Below are 22,500 nucleotides of genomic sequence, written 5' to 3' on the forward strand. Positions count from 1 at the left end.
GTCTTCTCCTCCTCCACTGTCTCCTCCTCCTCTTCCACTGTCTCCTCCTCCTCCTCCACTGTCTCCTCCTCCTCCACTGTCTCCTCCTCCTCCTCTACTGTCGCCTCGTCCCTGCTTCTTTCTCCCCTCTTCTCTCATCACTCCTCTGCTCCATCTCCCTCCTTCTCCTTCCTCCTCTGCTTTGTTCTCCCCTCTCTTCTCCTCTCTCTCCTCCTCTTCCTCTCCTTCCTCTCTTCCTCTCTCCGGCTCCTCTCGTTCCTTCCCCATCTCCTCCTGCCCCTTCTCTTCATCATCCTCTCCTCATTTGATCACACTAGCCAGCTCTACAAACAAGAAGACAGCATCTTGCCACATGCCCTCAGGGGCAGAGACATGGAACCGGCCTTTCTCCTCACCTGCCCTAAAATGCACATCCCATGTGGTGGGCCTGCCCCTGTGGGCCGTCTCCTTCCTCCGGCTGCCAGTCCAGTAGACCCAGCCTCCCTTCCATCATGCAGACCCGCGTCCAGACATCCACCAGACCACTGAGGCAATGGCTTGGGGAGCCACATCAGCCCACTCTGGGGTCGTGCAGGCCAGAGGGATGTGAGAGTCCTGGGCCTTGTCAAAGCTGAGCTGAGAGAAGACTAGTTACCAAGGGAAATGGTGATGTCAATGACCCAAAGCAGGAGGAGCATCATTCTTACCTGACAGAGTTAATAAATGTGCTTCCATCTGTTAAGGCAGATTAGAGCTGCACCAGACAGCAGGCCAGCACTAGTGACCCATGACTATTGAGCACTTGAATGTGGCTTGGTCCCAATTAAGGTGTGCTGTAGGTAGAAGATACGTACCCGATTTCAAAGGCTTAGTGTAAAAAATAAAATAGCTCATTAAAAATTTTAATATAGATTATATGAAGTAATTTTTTTTATATATTGAGTTAAAATAAAACATATTATTATAATTCACTTCACTGGGTTCTTTTGCCCTTTTTAAAAATGTGGTTACTATAAAATTTAAAATTACACCCGTGGCTTGCGTCTGTGGCTGGCGTCATCTCCCTGTTAGACAGCGCTGTAATAGCGCCTCCGAGTGTTCCCGTCACAGGATGGCACCACGTGCTCCTTCCCAAACTTCAGGCATTCTCCACCCTGCTCCTATCACCTGGGCTACCAATGACTTCATACTGTTCTGTAACATAAATTACTTTTTTAACTTAAATAAAATTATTTTTTAAGAAAACCCTGTACCACTATTGGATCTAGAAGCCCAGCATTAATTTGACAGAATTAAAAGACGTAATTCATCGGAGCGAACCCATGGAAAAAGAGCAGTGCTGTTAAATTTCAGCTGGATACCATTGCTCGCCTGAAAGCTCTGAGCCTGGGACAAGTTTTCTTTAATATAAAGAGAGAGATTAGCACTTTCTAAATAGGTTTTGGAGTCCCTGAGTAGTGAAAATGTTAAGGGTCTTGACTGCTAACCAAAAGTTGGAGGTTCGAGTCCACCCAGAGGCACCTCAGAAAAAAGGTCAGCCATTGAAAACACTAGGGAACACAGTTCTACTTGTCGCACATGGGGTCACTGTGAGTCACAGCAACTGGTTGGTCGTTTTAAAATAGGTGTTGGAGACAGATTAACATCCAGCTGAGACTTTCTTCTTTACTACTCAGATTGAAAGAGAATTGTGACAGAGAATGCCTTTTTCTCTCTGTAGCTCAGAGTTACATACTGCTATGTCTGGGTTCCCACCATGGTAGTGACCCAAACTACAGAATAACCTAGGCTCACTCAACATGGAGCCCAGTGTCCTGACTTCAAATCTCATTTCCTTGTGATAACTTGGACACATCACTTAAATTCCCCGTCTCTAATCTCCTCATCTGCAAAATGGGTATAATTATCTTCACCCTCACACAGTTGTCGTGGAAATCAAATAACAATGAGATCAATCTACAGTAGTGTGTTGAAACCTGTTGGCACTCTCCCAAAGTCAGATGTCATTATCATTAGTACTTCAGGTAAAGCAAACTCCAGAGCAGACAGACAGTTGCTTCAACCAGCCACTGCTTAGCTCTTTGCCCTTCCAAGACAAGTCCAAAGTTCTTTCCCCAGTTGAGCTGCCATCTTGCTGTTTGGCTTCTGTGTTCCCTGATTCATAGCTTCATTCTGGGGTTCCTGGCAACGTACCCTACAAACTAAATGACCACAAACCTCCCTGCTAGCGTTAAGCCAGGCTGCTCCGTCGGAGTGAGCTCTTTCTTAGCTCGCTGAACAGGTACTTAAAATGTATTGCAGAAACACAACCAGACTGTGTGTCACAGTTCTTCACGTACACAATGAGGTCGACACTCAGAGCACATTTTATAAACTACTTAATGAACCACAGACAAGTCCCTTACCCCTGCTGGCCACAGTTTCTTCATCTGGAATATGGGGCTGATCATGCCTCCTGTGACTCTCTACGGATTTTATGGGGACCACACAGGTCGTAAATGTGAAAGCACAATTTGGAGAACATAAAATACACAATACAGTATCTTTTCCCCAAATTTCCAGAAATCTCATGATATTCTACAGTAGTCAAGCAAGGCATTCATGATGGACAAAATACTTAACTCGTCTACTCCTCAGTTGGAGTCCCTGGGTGGTGCATGTTAATGCACTGGGCTGCTAACTGAAAGTCTGGCAGGTCCAGTTCACCTTGAGGCACCTCAGAAGAAAGTCCTGATGATTCATTTCTGGAAAATCAGCCATTGAAAACCCTACGGAGCACAGTTCTCTGACATACATGGAGTTGCCATGAGTCAGAGTCGACTCAACAGCAACCGAATTTTTTTATGCCTCAGTTTCCTCATAAGTAAAATGGGGCTAATGTGAGTATTTATGTCATAGGTTGGTGGGTGATGTCTGGAAGTGCTTGGCAGTGTGCCTTACATACAGGAAGTGCTCAGGAAATGTTGTCCTAAGTCAACAGCTAGTTTGGGATAGTTTCTGATCCACTCTCTGCCCTTCTCCGCCATGTTCTGTGCCCCAGGAGGTGACCAGCATGGATCCCATCAGTGGGCCCCCTGCCCTCCAGCTTCCAGTTGGTTTAGCCGATGAGAAGCCTCAGCAGGAGTCTGGAGGATGGGAGGAAAGTGGAGTCAGGGTATTTGCCTCCAAGTCTCTGTCCCAGCAAGGTAGCCTCAAACTCGGGCTTACACTGAAGCCCCAAAATTAAAACGTTCAGGCTAATGCATTCTTTGGCTAGAATTTTTGACATAGTCTCCTCAATTTTACACCTTGCTTAGTTATAGAAAACCTGGCTTGAAGCTACGTGCTGAAACTCTTGGATGCAAAATCTCTCAATTCTAATGACATTTATTATTTGGTCTATTTATAAATCCTAATGCTGCTATAAAGACTAATAGGGTCATCTAAAGATGTTCAGACGGGGATAGCCACTGAGATGATTAATCAGTGCCTTGATCATATTGCCACATAGTTTTTATTTAGTCTAATTATAAAATACATGTTAAAAATACACAAGCTTATTTAAAACAAAATAAATAACCCATAATTCTACCAGTACCATTTGGTAAATTCTTGTGCAATGTTACATTGTCATTGTTAGGTGCTGTCAAGTCATTTTTGACTTACAGTGACCCTATGTACCACAGGACGAAACACTGCCCAGTCTTGCACCATCCTCACAGTCCTTGCTATGTTTGAGCCCGTTGTCGCAGCCACTGTGTCAATCCATCTCACTGAGGGTCTTCCTCTGTTTTGCTCACCCTCTACTTTACCAAGCATAATAACCTTCTCCAGGGACTCCTGATAACATGTCCAAAGTACGTGAAACAAAGTCTAGCCATTCTCTAAGGAGCATTCTGGCTGTACTTCTTTCAGAACAGATTTGTTCCTTCTTCTGGCAGCCCATGATATGTTTAATATTCTTCGCCAGCACCATAATTCAAAGGCACCCATTCTTCTTCAGTCTTCCTTATTCATTGCCCAGCTTTCGCATGCATGTAAGGTGATTGAAAATACCATGGCTTGGGTCAGGTGCACCTTAGTCCTCAAAATGACCTCTTTGCTTTTTAACACTTTGAAGAGGCCTTTTGCAGAAGCTTTGCCCAATGCAATAAGTAGCTTGATTTCTTGGCTGCTGCTTCTGTGGATGTTGATTATAGATACAAGTAAAATGAAATCCTTGACAACTTCAGTCTTTTCTCCATTTATCATGTTGCTTATTGGTCCAGTTGTGAGGATTTTTGTTTTCTTTATGTTGAGGTGTAATCCATACTGAAGGCTGTGGTCTTTGATCTTCATCAGTAAGTGCTTCTAGTCCTCTTCACTTTCAGCAAGCAAGGTTGTGTCACTACATACCACAGGTTGTTAATGAGTCTTCCACCAATACTGATGCCATGTTTTTCTGCATATAGTCCAGCTTCTTGGATTCGTTGCTCAGCATACAGATTGAATAAGTATGGCAAAAGGATACAACCCTGACACACACCTTTTCTGATTTTAAACAATACAGTGTTCCCTTGTTCTATGTGAATGACTGCCTCTTGGTCTGTGTACAGGTTCTGCATGAGCACAATTAAGTGTTCTGGAATTCCCATTCTTCTCAGTATTATGTATAACTTGTTATGATCCACACAATAGAATGCCTTTGCATAGTCAATAAGACACAGGTAAACATCTTTTTGGTATTCTCTGCTTTCAGCCAAGATCCACCCAACAATAGCAATGATATCCCTTGTTCCACGTCCTCTTCTGAATTCAGCTTTTTGGATTTCTGGCAGTTCCCTGTCAATATACTGCTGCAACCGCTTTCGAATTATCTTCAGATAATTTTACTTGTGTGTGATATTAATGACATTGTTCAATAATTTCCACATTCTGTTGCATCACCTTTCTTTGATGGAAAAAGTCAACAAAGATGCTCAATATCATCAGTCAGAACAAGGCCAGGGACCAACTGCGGAATAGACCATCAATTGCTCATATACAAGTTCAAGCTGAAACTGGAGACAATTAAATCAAGTCCACAAGAGCCAAAGTATGGCCTTCAGTATATATCCCAGATGAAGTTAGAGACCATCTCAAGAATAGATTTGACATATTGAACAATAATGACCGAAGACCAGATGAGTTGCGGGATGACATGAAGAAAGTAAAGGGTCATTAAAAAGACAGCAAGGAAAGAAAAGACCAAAAGGGATGTCAGAAGAGACTCTGAAACTTGCTCTTGAATACAGAGTAGATAAAGTGAATGGAAGAAATTATGAAGTAAAATAGCTAACAGAAAATTTCAAAGGGTGGCTCGAGAAGACAAAGTGAAGTATTGTAATGAAATGTGCAAAGACCTGGAGATAGAAAACCAAAAGGGAGGACCACACCTGACATTTCTCATGCTGAAAGAACTGAAGAAAAAAATTCAAGCCTCAAGTTGCAATACTGAAGGATTCTAAAAACAGAGCCCTGGCTGTGGTAGTTAAGAGCTAAGGTTGCTAACCACAAGGTCTGCAGGTCAAATCCACCAGCCACTCCTTGGAAACCCTATGGGGCAGTTCTACTTTGTCCTATAGGGTCGCTATGAGTCAGAGACAACTTGACGGCAACGGGTTTATTTTTTGTTTGTTTGTTTTTTGGATGGGCAAAATATTGAACAACACAGGAAGCATCAAGAGAAGATGGAAGGAATACACAGAATCACTGTGCCAAAAATAATTGGGCAGCATTCAGCCATGTCAGGAGGTAGCATACAATCAAGAACCAATGGTACTGAAAGAAGTCCAAGCTGCACTGAACGCACTGGGGAAAAACAAGTCTGCAGAAATGGACGGAATATCAACTGAGATGTTTCAACAAATGGATGCAACGCTGGAAGTGCTCACTTGTCTATGCCAAGGAATTTGGAAGACAGCTACCTGGCCAACCAACTGGAAGAGACCCATATTTGTGCCCATTTCAAAGAAAGGTGATCCAACAGAATATGGAAATTATTGAACAATGTCATTAATATCACACACAAGTAAATTTTGCTGAAGATAATGTTGTATACGTAAATAGAGCTCTTAACAAACTATGGATCATTTTGTATATTCATTCATTCATTCTCTCACTCAACAGATGTTGATGGCCCTTTCTCTGGTAGGATCCAGCAATAAGCAAAGTAGAAAATGTCCCTGCCCTCCTGGAGCTGACATTTTATTGGGAAAAATAGGCAAACATATTTTCCAGTTGTGAATAGTGCTAAGCAAAACAGAGGAAGGGGATAGAGACAAAGGCATGCATTTCACGTGGGGAGTCAGGGAAGTCTCTGTGGAGAGGTGACCATTAACGGGGCCCTCTTGAGGTGATGAAGCAAGTCTAGTGGCTATTGGGGTACAGTGGGGCCTTCTGGGCACAGGAACCAACAGCAAAGCGTAAATAAAGGCCCTGAGGCAGGAATGTGTCTTACCTGTATGCACAGGTTTCTATCCTGCTATTTCCACTATAGTCTATGCATAAATAGACATTTTTTAACAAAATAAGGATCATTCTGTATATTCATTCATTCTCCATTGCTTCTTAAATTCATTAATTTAAGAACTGTTAACTGAGCACCTACTTGGTGCAGGCCTCATTCTACATGCTGGGCAGACATCAGTGAACCTCGTGGACAGAACTGCCCCCAAGGCACTGGCATTCTAGTTGGAGGAGACAGAGACCATTAAAAATCAGGTAAAACATAATTGGTAGAAGTGGAACTGAGAAAAATAAGCCAGGAAAAGGGAGGCTAGGGAATCAAGATGTGTTAGGGGACATAATTGCTATTTATATATGGGAGACAAGGCATCATCATGGATAAGATGAAATCTGAGCAGAGACCTAACAGAAAAAAGGGAGTGAGCTGTGCGGTTACAGGGAGGAAAGTGTCTCAGGCAAATGCTCAGAGCTGCACACACACTGGGATTTAGCAACAGTCCGGAGGCCTGTGGCTGGAGTGGACAGGGTGGGAGAGTGGGGCAGGAACTAAGGCTAAAGCGGAATAAGAACAGCCGCATCATGATCCCTCAAGGGCATCTGTATGGCATTTGGCTTTTATTCTCGGGAACTTGGAAGCCGTTGGCAGCTTTCGAGCAATGGATTATATGTGCAGAGCCAGATGTACATTAAATAGAATCACTCTGACCACTATGGGGGGAATAGATAAATGTCAAAAAATAATATGCTACAGAATTATTTTTAATGGCTGCTTCCAATATTTTTTTAAGTGCTACAGTTTACAGCCTTGTTCAAAATCTCCATATTTCCGCTTCCACAGATGTTTGGGACAGCCTTATGAGCATGTAAGTTCCTACTCCATAACATAATACTATTTATATTATTGTTGTTTATTATTATTGTTAAAGTTTACAGTTATTGGCCAATTACTGTTGGCTAGGAATTGTGCTAAGCATTCTATTTGTATTATTTTATCCTCACCACTATCCTATAAGACAAATACTGTTATTATCACACCTTAGAGAGAGGTAAACTGAGGCTTCACACAGTGCAGGAAATTGCCCAAGGCCATACAACTAGTACGCTGCAGAGCCAGGGTGCAAACCCAGGTCTGTCAGATGACAGAGTTGGAGATTTTAACTCAGTTAAGAGATACCCGAGTACAATATGCCGATGCCCTCTTTACAGGCGTATTGCTATGGTACTGAACAGGTTTCATCAGAGCTTCCAGGCTAAGACAGACTAGGAAAAAAGGTCTGGTGATCTACTTCTGCAATTCAGTCAGTGGAAACCCTATGATCATGACAGTCTGATCCCGTTGTGCATGGGGTCTCCCTGAGTCAGAGGCCGACTCCATGGCAGCTAGCAACAAAAACACCTGCGGGAAGCGATACTGGGGAAGCCAGCGCAACTTGTCCGAGGCAAGGTTATGGACGCTCCATAGACACATCCAGAATCCCTGAGGGACCAAATTACTGGGCTGAGGGCTGTGGGGACTGTGGTCTCAGGGAACATCTAGCTCAATTGGCATAACAGTTCATAAAGAAAATATTCTACAGTCTACTTTGGTGAGTAGCGTCTGGGGTCTTAAAAGCCTGTGAGCAGCCGTCTAAGATACTCCACTGGTCTCACCCCTTCGGGAGCAAAGGAGAATGAAGAAAACAAGATCCAAGGAAAAAATTAGTCCAGAGGACTAACGGACCACAACTACCACGGCCTCCACCAGACCGAGTCCAGCACAACTAGATGGTGCCCGGCTACCACCACGGACTGCTCGGACAGGGATCACAGCAGAAGGTCCCGGACAGAGCTGGAGAAAAACGTAGAACAAAATTCTAACTCACAAAAAAAGACCAGACTTACTGGCCTGACAGAGACTGGAGAAACCCTGAGAGTATGGCCCCCCAATACCCTTTTAGCTCAGGAACAAAGTCGCTCCTGAGGTTCACCCTTCAGCCAAAGATTAGGCAGGCCCATAAAACAAAACAGGACTGAAGGGGTACACCAGCCCAGGGGCAAGGACTAGAAGGCAGGAGGGGCAGGAAAGCTGGTGATAGGGAACCCAAGGTTGAGAAGGGAGAGTGTCGACATGTCGTGGGGTTGTTAACCAATGTCATAAAACAATATGTGTACTGTTTAATGAGAAGTCAGTTTGTTCTGTAAGCCTTCATCTAGAGTAAAATAAATAAATAAACTAGGGGATAAAATGTTGGACCAGCTTCAAAAAATACCATATTTACTCTAAGGACATAGATCCTTGACTTTTATTATGAAGTTTGTCTGTGGAAAATGTTTCTTCACTATTTTTCATATTTAAATTAAGCAGGACCTCAAATCCAATCTTTTCATTTTTCTGTGTGCTTGTTTCAAGTAGGAAAATCAGCGTTCCACGAGGCAGCCATGAGAGGCAGTATAAATAGTCAAGTGCGCAGGCCGTGGAGGCGGACTGCCCAGCTTAGATTCCTGGCTTCTTCACTGACACACGACTTTGAGCAATTTAATCTCTCTGGGCTTCAGTTTCCTGGTCTGTAAAATGGGGACAAAATTAGCATCTGTTTCACAGGATTGCTGTTAGGATTAAATGAGTTAATACATGTAAATTTGGAACAATACCTGGAACATAATAAACCAAACCCAAATCATTGCCATCAAATCGATTCCAGCTCATGACGACCCCGTGTGTTACAGAGTAGAACCGTGCTCCACAGGGTGTTCATGGATGATGTTTCAGCAGTAGATAGCCAGATCTTTCTTCCAAGCCTTTTCTGGGTGGACTGAAACCTCCAACCTTTCAGTTAGCAGCCGAGTGTGTTAACCATTTGCACAACCCAGGGACTCCTGACACATAATAAGTGCTCAATAAATGTTAGGTATTATTATTATTACTATTAGTAGTAGTATTATTTAACAGATAAATCTAAAAGTTTTGACAGGGTTTTCTCCAGTTTCCAAGTGAAAGATCTTCACGTGACCCTGTTATTTTCTTAAATGCTTCTCCTTCTAATTACGATGACTTTAAGTAATGAGGAGCCCTGGTGGCACAGTGGTTAAGAGTTTGGCTACTGACCAAACGGTCGGCAGTTCAAATCTACCAGCTGCTCCTTGGAAATCCTATGGGGCAGTTCCACTCTGTCCTACACGGTCGCTATGAGTCAGAATCGACTCGACAGCAACTGGTGTGGTTTTCATTTTATAAATAATGACAGTCATTATCTCATAGTTGGAATTATAGGCCATCTGTGACGCCTAACAAATATGTAATATCGTGAGAGCTGGCTCCGTATTTTGCATTTGTTTTCTCTCCCGTAAGGCTTCGTTCAATACCTGGCACATTACTCAAAAAAAATATTTGAATGAACGCATGAATGAAACCATAAGTTACCAATTAAACATGAACAGAAAGCTGTGATTTGACACAGTCAAGCTGGCTTATTTATTTGTAACTATTCCTCCAATTTCTAATTGAAACCCAGTCACTTCCGAGACTTGAGTTTCTTTATTCCAAATGTTTTTATTAATGTTGAAATTGCTGTAGATGGATAGATATTGTATTTGTTTATACTCTCCCCGATTCCAGAAAGGACTTACAATGGTTTACAAGGATATACGAAATTTAAGTACAATTAATTAAAAAATGAGAAGGAAAGAAAAAGGGAAAACAAGGATGGGGTATAAAGCACAGGGATAGGGTTAATTTTTTTTTCCAGTTGGAGTCGATTCCAACTCATGGCAGTCCACATGTGTCAGAGTAGAACTGTGCTCCACAGAGTTTTCAGTGGCTGATTTTCAGTAGTAGATTGCCGGGCATTTCTTCCGAGGAGTTTTTGGGTGAACTCAAACCACCAACCTTTTAGTGAGCAGTGAGCATGTTAACCATTTCCAACCCCCAGGAACTCCAGCGTTAAAAGACTCATGCTATAAAAAACCCTATGAGTGTATCACACATTCACCCTGCATTTTCTAGAGCCAACACAAAAGGTAAATTGGTGAGTTACATAATTCACAACAGCCTCTGGGTGAAAAGAGAGCAGTTGCTCAGAAGACTCTACCACTGTTAATAGTGAGACCTCCAGAACTTTCTCCACAAAGGCCACACCTACCGAGTGTCAGTCACCACAGCATCCTCAGGGTCTGAGTATTCCCTCGGTGTGGTTCATGGGCCCTTGGTGAAGAGCAATTCAGTCTCACCACAGGGGCAGGCTGACCAGGGCAAGACACGAGGCACTGTGCTCTGCATTGGGAAGAAACACACGCCAGCTTTTCTACTTTAAGAGTGTATTACTTAGAATAACAGTAAAACCTATTTCTGCTGGGTATCAAATTTACTACTTTCCTTTCCAGATCAGTGTTTTTTGTTATTTTAGGCAAGCAGCACAGAGCATTTTTTATAGTAGTTAAACACAAATATAATACATCCAAAAAATTGTCCTGCTGTGTTATAACATGATCTGGTTATATTTTGCACAGTGTTGCCCCCTCTGAGTCATGAGAGAGGACATAGCCCCCATCATCAGGAGTTCAGAGATCTTTCCCTAAAATGTTTCATTTCCCTTACATCATTCAGCTTTTCTTTGATAATAATAAAGAAGCTTCTTTCCCCTGCAAACATGTTGTTACATGTCGTTGAGTCAATTCTACTCATAGTGACCCTATATGACAGAGTAGAATTCCCCCCATACATCTTTTCTCCTTCGGAGCGGCAGGGGGATTTGAACCACTGACGTTTTGGTTAGCAGCCAAGTGCTTAACCACTGTGCCACCTGCATACATAGCAGGTGCTTTTCAGAGTCTGACAAACCTGGATTTGAATCCTGGCTCTGAGACTTCTAGTGTGTTGCCTTATATCTCTGGGCCTTAGTTTCCTCATTTTAAAAATACTGTCTAACAGGATTATTGTAAGGATAACTTTATATAAAATCTCTGGCCCTTAGTAGGTGCTCAGAACAGTGTAGCTATTATACCCACTCCTCACTTATCAACATGGTTAGATTCCAAAGTCCAGGTTGTTATACAAAAATTGGTGTAACGTGAAAATGGAGAATGATCACATCAGATCACAAAATGGAAGATGACTACATCATTACATAACTGCCAAATTACATCACTACATAACTGCCAAACCACTGAAAATCATGGCCCAGCCAAGTTGGCACATAAGCTTAGCTTATGTGTCACAGCCAGCATTACTCTCGCCTCACGCCTCGGTGTTCATTACTGCCAGGTATAAGTTGTTAATGTGCAAAGTAATCAGATAGTAGATTTTTTACTATTGTCATAAATGCAAAATGTCAGATAACAAGACAGTCGGTAAGTAAGGAGTGGGTGTATTATCTTCCACTTAACATGTATAATAGATAACTCATGGGTTTGTTAAATAAGTGGATGAATGGATATTGCAATCCAGAGGTCTTTAACAATCGGAAAATCTCTCTAAACTTTTGAAATCACCATAGCATGGCAGTTAAGAGCATGCACTCAGTAGTGCGGCTGTCTGGGTTTGAATCCTGACTCCATCACTGGTTAGCTGTGGAATCTCAGACAAGATGTGACCATGTCTGTCTTAGTTTTGTCATCTGAAAATAGGATGATGATGATAATTTTCTTACAGGGGATGTTGTAGGAACAATGAGATGATGGTTATAAAGTACTTAGCATCAAGCCTGGGACAAATATTACTGTTACTTATTTTGTAGAAAAATATATATATTTCTATTATATATATATATATATATATATATAACCAGTTGCCATTGAGTCAACTCAATGGCCTCATGTCAGAGCAGAACTGTACTCCACGGGTTTCTCAATGGCTAATTTTTTAGTAGATTGCCAGGGCTTTTTCCCAAAGTGCCTCTGAGTAGACTCAAACTTCTAACCTTTTGGTTAGCAGCTGAATGCATTAATCATTTGCACCACCCAGGGATGTGTGTGTGTGTGTGTGTGTGTGTGTGTATATATATAAAATACTATAAAACTTTCTTTTATTTGCTTTTTAAGATGTTGTTGTTGTCAGGTGTGACCTTACAGGACAGAGTAGAACTGCCCCATAGAGTTTCCATGGAGAGGCTGGTAGATTTGAACGGCTGACCTTTTGGTTAGCAGTCAAGTTCTTAACCGCTGCGCCACCAAGATCTTGGAATTTTTCAAAAGACAAACCTATATTTGCGTAAACTACTTGATTTGTTTCTAGAATTCACATTTTCTTCCATGTTTTGTCTTTCTGTTTGTTTCTATAGGACTTCATTGTCACTGTAGTCTTTTCATTCCTGTGGTTGGTGGGCTCATCAGCTTGGGCGAAAGGACTGTCTGATGTCAAGGTCGCAACGGATCCCAAGGAAGTGTTGTTACTGATGTCAGCTTGCAAACAGCCGGCCAACAAGTGCATGGCTGTCCACAGCCCTGTGATGTCCAGCTTAAACACGTCTGTGGTAAGTCTGTTCTCATCCATGCCTTACCACCCAGATCGCTGTTTGCCAGTCAACTGAGAAAGAAAAACATCTCAGAAGTCATCTGGTGGAATTTCTGCTCTAAAACTAGGCCGGTGGAAAAGGTGGTATTTCACTCCATGTGCAAAGATGATCCTGTGGCCTTCAGGTTTTTTACTGTCAGAATCCATAGGCTTTTATGCTGCCAGTTATGGAGTTCTTAATAAGAACGCAGCAGGTTTTAGCAGCTGCTGCTTGGATGACAGTCAAGTCAAAATTTGAAGCCAGAAGCAGATATGAAATCTAAACTTTAAGGCTGAAGCCTGCCAGAATATTAAAATGAATATTTGATGACATAGAGGTTTCCTGGGAAGAAAACATTGTTCAAACCACACATAGTTAGAATACATCCGATTGATTATCTGGAGAAAATTATGCAGACCTAGTAGGGTGCAGTAGGAAATGCACATGGTATAAAAAAGTACTTATAATAGTTATGGAATTTTTTTTTTTAATCTTCTCTATGCTTCTGGGTTTAGTTGCTTGATAATTTCGGAAAAGCCCAACTGTATTAGTTGAGCAAAGTCAAATATTATCATCAAGTGTATGGCTCTTACAGGAAGACAGAAAATCTGACGGTTAGCAGGGATGCTAAATTGGATTCTTATTTTACAAGTGTAAGAACTTATGTTATTCAAAGACAGAAGCTGTGTCTGAGGAAGACATAAGCTGTAACAACAGCAAAAAAGCAGCAGTGATTGAAGAATGGAAGGCTCAGCAGCGTTTGCTGAAGGAACAACATCCTATAGCAGGCCCTAAAAATAATTATCTTTGCTTCAGGGTTAACTCATGTTTCTACAGCTTTCTGAAATTCAATCTGAGAAGGCATTTAAGAAGGAGGAAGTGTTGCTAAGGTGTTCCTGATGATTGGACTGTGGATCTTGCCTTGGTGAGATAGCAACCATGGAAATAAATAGTGTTGTAGGGTCTCACAATCATTTTCATTTATTACTGACCACACAGGTAGACAGATAAAGACTTCGAGGTGTACATTAACATATATACCTGCAGCTGGCTTATAGGCAGTGTTTAATTAAAGTTATTGTAACCCTGATCTCAAAATCTAAGAGAACAAAGATAAAATTGCTTGATGTGTTTGTAGGTTTAAAAATCAATCTCCTAATAAATTATGACATCCTACATGGACCTTTTAATCACACTTCTGATGTCTCTAATAAGTTTTCAACTAGGTGGTTGGAATTATGAATGAGAAATGAAGTCACATGTCTCTTCAAACTGAAAAGAGGAACGGATCAAACCCAAATAACACGCTGTGTGTGAAAGGACAGGTCAGTGGTGTTCTGGTTCTAGACCCGTATCAGTTAACATTCTTTCAGTTCCTAGTGAGGGAAGACTGAACTCAAACTGGAAGGAAGTTGAAAACAATCCTCATTTCCCTAAAGACTGTTCATTGTACCCCACTTCTGGTACCAATGTCTGTGTGTGTTAGACTATTTTGGTTGCAAGTAACAGAAACTGACTCTGACTAACTTCATCAGGAAAAAAAAAGTCTTTGGTAAGATATCAAGTAGCTCGTAAAACTGATGAGACTTGAAGGAACAGACTCTAAAAATAACAGGGGCTAGCAGGACCAGCAGTCTAGATGTAAGACACCAAAGAAGGGCCTCTTCACGTTGTCATTAGTAGGAAATTTTATCCAATCATGTATTACTCAGATCAAGATTCCAAGTTCCAAAAGAGAGTTCAAGCCACTTGACTGCAACATAGCTCTGAAAAGGAAATCAAATTCTATGACAAAAAGGAAGGGAAGAGGATATTAATCAGCCAAAACACAACAATTCCTTCCATTAAAATCTCAGTTGGCTTCAAGTTATATTGAGCTATCTTATGCAAAAAAAAAAAAAAAAGAAGAAGAAGGAAATAATTGGAAAGACAGTAGAAATAAAACCCATGGGCAGAACCCAGGACCAGAAACTGGAAGACTGTTAGAAAACTGGGCTGTTCTCACCCTCCATCCCTTGTCTCTGTGTCCTTCTACATGTCTGTTACATTATCTCTCTTTGCAGATGGAATTTTATCTCTCTTTCCTGTACACACAGCAGAAGATAGCTACTCTATGGTTTCTAAGTGTATATTTCTTTTTAAAGAAATAGATTGTTGTTGTTGTTGTTAGGTGCCATGGAGTTGGCTCTGACTCATAGCAATCCTACGTACTACAGAATGAAACACTGCCCGGTCTTGCGCCATGCTCACAATCATTGTTATACTTGAGCCCATTGTTGCAGCCACTGTGTCAGTCCATCTCATTGAAGGTCTTCATCTTTTTCACTGACCCTGTACTTCACCAAGCATGATGTCCTTCTCCAGGGACTGATTCCTCCTGACAACATGTCCAAAGTATGTAAGATGTAGTCTCACCATCCTCGCTTCTAAGGAGCATTCTGGTTGTACTTCTTCCAAGACAGATCTGTTCATTCTTTTGGCAGTCCATGGTATATTCAATATTCTTCACCAACACCGCAATTCAAAGGCGTCAATTCTTCTTTGGTCTTTCTTATTCATTGTCCAGCTTTCGCATGCATATGATGCGATTGAAAATACCATGGGTTGGGTCAGGCGCACCTTAGTCTTCAAGGTGAAATCTTTGCTTTTCCATACTTTACAGTGGTCTTTTGCAGCAGATTTGGCCAATGCAATGCATCTTTTGATTTCTTGACTGCTGCTTCCATGAGCGTTGATTGTGGACCCAAGTAAAATGAAATCCTTGACAACTTCAATCTTTTCTCCATTTATAATGATGTTGCTTATTGGTCCAGTTGTGAGGATTCTTGTTTCCTTTATGTTGAGGTGTAATCGTACTGAAGGCTGCAGTCTTTGATCTTCATCAGTAAGTGTTTCAAGCTCTCTTCACTTCCAGCAAGCAAGGTTGTGTCATCTGCATAATGCAGGTTATTAATGAGGCTTCCTTCAATCCTGATGCCCCGTTCTTCTTCATATAGTCCAGCTTCTCAGATTATTTGCTCAGGATACAGATTGAATAGGTATGGTGAAAGGATGCAGCCCTGAGCCACACCTTTCCTGACTTTAAACCAGGCAGTATCCCCTTGTTCTGTTCGAATGACTGCCTCTTGATCTATGTACGGATTCCTCATGAGTACAAATTAAGTCCAAGAAATATCTTGGACTGAAATGAGTCACTGAAGCCCAATTCCAGATTTCTGGTAGAGAGACTGTCATTAGCCCGCCTTGGACCACCATTGCACCTTGGTGTCATCAGGCATGCCTGGGGGTGAAGGGAGGGACTGTGTGGTAGCATCACGGCTCAAAGGAGCCTTCCTAATGGGCAAGCATAGGTTTCAGAGAAGGAACCAGACACACACCACAGTAGGTGACCTCTACAAGGAAATGGTTCAGGCAATAATCATGATATTTTCCACCTGGATAACAAATTTACTTTCTTCAAAGCACGTTACCATCTGTAACTTCACAGTAACTTAAAGTAAGTAAGTTATTGAGATATTTCAGCTGCAGGGAGTTGAGGCTAAAGGACTTGCATAGGGTTTCCCAGGTAGTCACAGCAGTGTCAGAACTGGGGTCATGCTCTCCCAATGCTGCTGCCACTCAGAATGGTTACGGGCATAGTTCTAGATCAGGCAGCCAGGGTTTGAATCCTGGCCCCACTACTCAACAATGAACCACCCTTGGGCAAATGAATTGGAGCCCTGATGGCGCCAGTGGTTAAGGATTCGGCTAACCAGAATGTCTGCAATGTGAATCCACCAGCTGCTCTTTGGAAATCCTATGGGGCCGTTCTACTCTGTCCTGTAAGGTTGCTATGAGTTGGAATCTACTCGACAGCAGTGGCTTTGGTTTGGTTTCTAAACCTAGGGATGTCATCTGAAAAATGGGGATAATTATAGACCAGACCTCACCAGACTGTTGAAGCTAACTCATGAGAAATACTTAGCGTGGTACCCAAAGGCTCAACAGGTGTCACCTCCAGCTGAACTGCATCCATTTTCCTAAAGTCATATAGCGTTTGAGTCCAAAGAGGAAAGGAAAAAAAAAAAAAAGAATTTTTCTCAATCTCTTAATTTTTCTTTCAAGGTTCACTGAGCATAACTATTCTAGCCATAGTTTCTATTTCTGCTTGTCCATCCTCACCCCCAGGCAATCTTGATACATCTTTTGGGGTGATCTAGATTTCGTCTCCCCATTCTGATTGAGGCTACATACAGTCTCTTTCAATCTGTCTTTCTGCCGTCCCCAAGTCGGAGCTTGAATCAAAATCCTTACCCCGATTTCAGTTACAACAAAACGGCAAGAAAGGGTGTAAGGACCTATGAGTCCCTAAAATGTGCCAGTTGAGAGGTCTGTGATTGCTCTGGAGTAGGAGATCAGTGCCCCTTCACTGTGCCCGTGGGAAGGCCGTGTTCATGTTCTTACTTTTTAGTTGCATTTCCCTGAGTTCTACGTTCTTCTTGAGCATTCCTTTGTAAAAAACTGAGTAGCAGCAGGAAAAAGAGAGAGAGAGAGATCAAGGGTTATGGGGCCAGATGAAATTAGACCCCTGGGCAGACCCTTCTCATCTGGGAAGATTCCTCAATAATTGTTCTACTCATACATTGACCTGTACTCACAGAAGTATAATTCAATCAAGATCTCCCCTTTGATGGAAAATATGCCAGTCACTGTGCATATGGTTAAAAGACCCCGTATGTGAATCTCCATGATTACCCCATTCATTTTGATCAAGCAACTATACTCTATCAGTGCCTTATTTATCTTTAGTATCTCTCTCTGCAAGTGGCCTAGAGCGTGGCCCAAAATAGATCATCAGTAAATGCTGAAGGAAGGAAAGAAGGTGGAATAGGAGAGAAAGAAGGAGGAGGGAGGGAGGTCTGGGTAAGCCAGTCTGTCATTAGATCAGTTGGGGACTTAGGTACTTTCTTTTGGCCATTGACATCTCTCAAGAAAATGGCCTCACTGTCAAAGCCAACTTCAGCATAGCTGCTGCAACAGCAACTGAATATAATTCATGGAAATGTTTTAGAAAGTGACTCAGCGCATAGGTACCATTCATTGACCTCTTACTATGTGTTCAACCCTGTTAACTGCTTTACACACATTATCCCTAAACCTCAATACCCCAAGGTAGGAATTATCATCCTCATTCCATATAAGAAAAAAAACAACTGAGGTTGGAGGAAAAGGCCTTGTCCAAGTCAGAGAAAGAAAGTGCAGCACCTGGGCTACTCTAAACCATGCAGATTCCTCCAAAGCCGACATTCAGCCAGTGTGCCTTGGCCCACCTGCTGCTAAGATATGGAAATAAACCTGCTCCAAGCCCCTAAGAGCCTTCCATCCCCTTGGCCACACCAGCCCATCCCTCCGAGCACCTTGGGCCACCCCACCATCCAGCAGCCAAGGGATTGCTTTTGGCCTAGCAAGAAACTTCCCGAGCCGTGGCCCCTGCCCAAGTCCGTTTTGATTGGTGAATGCCGAGCTGGAGTGGTTACTAGCCAGACCTTAATGTTATCACAGCTTTGCACCACACTCTCGTACTTGTCTCCAATAAAACAACAACGAAACGGTTGCCTTGAAGTCAGCTCCAACTCATGGTGAACATGTGTGGGGACAGAACTGTGCTCCATAGTGTTTTTATGGCTGTGACCTTTTGGAAGCAGATCACCAGGCCTGTCTTCTGAGGTACCTCCATATGTACTTGAATCACCAACTTTTCAGTTAGTAGCCGAGTGCTAACTGTTTGTGACACCAGGAACTCCGTCTCCAGTAGAGACAGACTGCCCTGTAGTTAATCCTCAAGCCAACAGCCTGCCTGGGAAAAAGCTGCGGAGTGAGCCAGGTGACAAGGATTCCTAACTGGCACCCCTTGCAGAAGCCAACAGTTCTGCTTCACACCTTAGGTCCTAGGGGGAGGTAACACGCACTCCTCTGGCTCATCAACATCCTTCTGAGGAGGAAGGTCCACTGGAAAGTCTCACACCCGGTTCCTAGAAAACTTTCCCTACCTGTCTGCAGCCTGTACCTCATTTACAGTCTGGTCTCAGCATGGGAGACGTCCTGATGTGAGCGGCACAGAAAGTGCAGCTCTCCAGAAGTCTCCTGGACAGACTCTACCGGGCAGGACTTGCGCCTGTCTCACTTTGCCTTATCTGCATGCCACCTGTACCATCACTTACTTCATGCTTTTTCTTGAAGTGGACTGACTTTCTTTCTATCACTACAATAAATGAAAAAGCAGTATATCTCGCCATAAGAAGGTAACCTTAAAAACTAATGCATTGGTAACTGAAAGCAAGGACTCAGACAGATCTGAGCACACCAGTGTTCACAGGGGAGCCCTGGTGGCGCAGTGGTTAAGAGCTCACCGTAGCGGCATTATTCACAAAAGCCAATGGTACAGACAACCCAAGTGCCCATCAACAGATGAATGGATAAGCAGAATGTGATACAGCCACACAGTGGAATATTATTCAGCCATAAAAGGAATGAGTTCTGATGTGTGCTACGACATGGACGAACTGAAAACTTTACGCTGAGTGAAAGAGGCAGACTCAAGACACATAAAATATCTAAAATAGGCGAATTCATGGAGACAGAAAGGAGAGAAGCAACAGGGGCTGTGGGGAGGAGAAACCGGGGAGTTATTGCTTAAAGGTTCAGAGCTGCTGTTTGGAGTGATTAAAAGTTTGGAAAATAGATAGTGTGAAGGTAGTACAATATTGTGAAAGTAATTACTGCCACAGAACTGTACTCTTAAAAGTGATTAAAATGGAAAATTTTAAGTTATAAATATTTTACCACAATAAATGTTTTTTTTAATCAGTACACCATTATTAAAATACAAGTATTCAACCCTGTACCACCTAAAGGCAGAATCCATCATCGTGAGAAATAATGACCAACTGGTTTAGGGGCCCAGACTATGGAGTCAGAACAGGTTTGAATCGCAGATCCGGTCCTTACTAAGGCATGCGACCTTGGGCAGGTGTCTTATCCTTCTGAACCTCAGTTTCCACATCTTTAACATGGGTACAATAGCACCTTCCTCTTAGACTGATTGTTTGGACTACATGAGTCAGTGCACATGAGCCCTTCATGCAGTGCCTGACGGTGGTAAGCCCTCGGTAAAGGTCAGATGTTCTAAATGAAGTCGTGGTTCCAGATGAAAAACTGAAAGAGGTCTCCACATTGAGGTAGGAAGTGACTTTTGCATTGTGAAGGATTTTTCTAAAATTGAGGTTTTTCTTGGATTTCTGTCCACTCTATCAACTCATTTGCTCTGATTCTCCTTCAGGTCTTCGGATTCTTGAACTTTATTCTCTGGGCTGGAAACATCTGGTTTGTGTTCAAGGAGACTGGCTGGCATTCCTCAGGGCAGAGATATCTCTCAGACCCAATGGAGAAGCACTCAAGCAGCTACACCCAAGGCGGTTACAACCAAGATGGCTATGGGTCCAGCGGAGGGCGCAGCCAGCAGGCGAGTTTGGGGCCACCCTCTGAGGAGTTTGGCCAACAGCCCAGTGGCCCCACTTCCTTTACCAATCAGATTTAACAGAGTAGCGTCTGCCCACCCCTTTCCATTTCAGTGGCAGAATTTTTTAAGAGTTTAAATCAATTATTAGTGCAGAGAGTGTTGAATGTAAATTAGAGATCTGTAGTCCTCGTTAAGGCAGAAGGCCTAGGTCATGATAAATGGCAGTTACAGATGGGTTGACATGAGAAGGTATATTATTCATCAAAGATGGCTAATTGGAGAGTACCGTGTTATAGACACAGATACCTTTATGGTCGTTTTGTATGTGTGTTGAAATAGTAGAAGCATTTTGTAGCTTAAAGTCTCTAGTATGTAATATGCATAAATAAATTAAGTAGCATTGAGTTTTCCTATGTACTTTGATGCGGAAGAAGTTTTAATGGTTTCCCTAAGATAATCTGGTGTATCGCAATATGCATGCATCATTATTTTTGAGTTTTAGGCCCTATAGAACTGTGAGTCCCTAAGTATTTGTTGCAGACAATTACTTTGTTTTGTTTTTGTTTTTCTAACTTGATGAATCAGTGCCTGTATGACTTAGTGCATGAATAAGCATTTTCTCACAAAATGAACATTTGAACTGTACTTAAGTAAATTTTCCAGTTTCCACCAAGACTGTGTTAAATGGATGTTAAAAGAAGTATATAAACACTTTGTATACTTTGCACATTTGTCTCTCTGGCTATACCCAGTCTGAATGCGTTGTAACAAGTGTTTTCCCTGTTTATAGACATCCAGTGTTATAATGGTAACTGCCCAGTATTTAATCTATTGACTTAATGAAATATTTACATTCTTGTGACGTTCTATGGTATTTTGTGATGCTTATCCTGTGGGCCATGAATAATAAGGCCCAATAACTGTATTGTGTTTATGGAGTGTTGTTTTCTTAGAATGGAGATGCAGGTATTAGACACCATATTCAAGAAGCTGTTCTACTAAAGTATTAATTTATAAAGGATTATCTATAAATCCTTCACGACCGGCTGAACTTCTAAATCCTATTTATTTATAATGATAATATGCTCCTCTATCCAATTATTAAAAAATTCTCAAGTCACACCTCAATGGACTAATTATTAATTCTGATTTGAGTATTACCAATAAATTAAAAATGACTTCCATGTGCTACTCTGTATCCAAAAGAGGTGTCTCAAGAAATATTCCCCCAGAATGTATTCATTATCAAGAAAATGCCAATCTTCGCTTCTTTGTTTTAACTCGATGGAAACACCAGGGCCCAGCAGCGAGGGCAAGCTGAGCATCTATATTTCTAGGTAAAAGTCATTATCAATGCACAAACACATCGTGTGATCTGTGATGTTGGAAGCATTTTGGCATAAAAACAGCCTTGTATTTTAGATGATATCTGTAAACAGTTTCTGGATTCGTTGGATAAATCTGTATTGTGATATCTATTTGAACCTTAATAAAGTTGTTGCATACAATGCTGACTGGGTAACGGAGAATTACAACAATAGAGTATGGGTGAGTTAACACTGAAAAAGGGTTAAATGCACCAGGTTTCTGATCTCTCTCACTTTCTCCCTGTTTCATGAGCCCAGTGTTGTCCATTCATTCTACCCCTGAAGGACCTCCTATCACCCATCATTGTGCAAAGCGCTGGGGATACAGTTACAAGCAGAAGCAGAAACAGATCCTACCTCAGGAAGCTTACACTCTATTCAGGGGGACAGACATTAAAATAATCACGCACAGTTAGGATGTGTACAATAGAGAGGCACAAGTTTCTACACGAACATGTACCCGAGGGATCTGAGCTAGCTAGGAATTCCTGGGAGCCCTGGTGGCGCCATGGTTAAGAGCTCAGCTGCTAGCCAAAAGGTTGGCAGTTTGAATCCACCAGCCGCTCCTTGGAAACCTTGTGGGGCAGTTCTACTCCATCCTATAGGGTTGCTATAAGTCGGAATCGACGGGTTTGGTTTCTTGGTCAGGAGTTCCTGGGTGGTGCAAGAGGCTAATGTGCTCAGCTGCTAACTGAAAGGTTGTGGTTGGAGTTCACCCAGATGG

General features: G+C 42.2%; 1 protein-coding gene across 2 annotated transcripts in view; it reads left to right on the top strand.

The window, feature by feature from the left end:
• The window catches only part of SYNPR (synaptoporin), a 407,308-nt gene extending 385,494 nt beyond the window's left edge, over positions 1-21,814 (top strand). For both annotated transcript variants that reach the window (XM_004368658.2, XM_004368659.2), the window contains 2 exons: positions 12,699-12,890; positions 20,230-21,814. In XM_004368658.2, the coding sequence (XP_004368715.1) occupies positions 12,699-12,890; positions 20,230-20,487 (450 nt within the window). In that variant the 3' untranslated portion in view covers positions 20,488-21,814. The remainder of the gene's footprint in view (positions 1-12,698; positions 12,891-20,229) is intronic.
• The last annotated feature ends 686 nt before the right edge of the window (positions 21,815-22,500 follow it).

This window comes from Trichechus manatus, unplaced genomic scaffold (assembly GCF_000243295.1).
Source record: "Trichechus manatus latirostris isolate Lorelei unplaced genomic scaffold, TriManLat1.0 scaffold00001, whole genome shotgun sequence".
NCBI classification, from domain to species: Eukaryota; Metazoa; Chordata; class Mammalia; order Sirenia; family Trichechidae; genus Trichechus; species Trichechus manatus.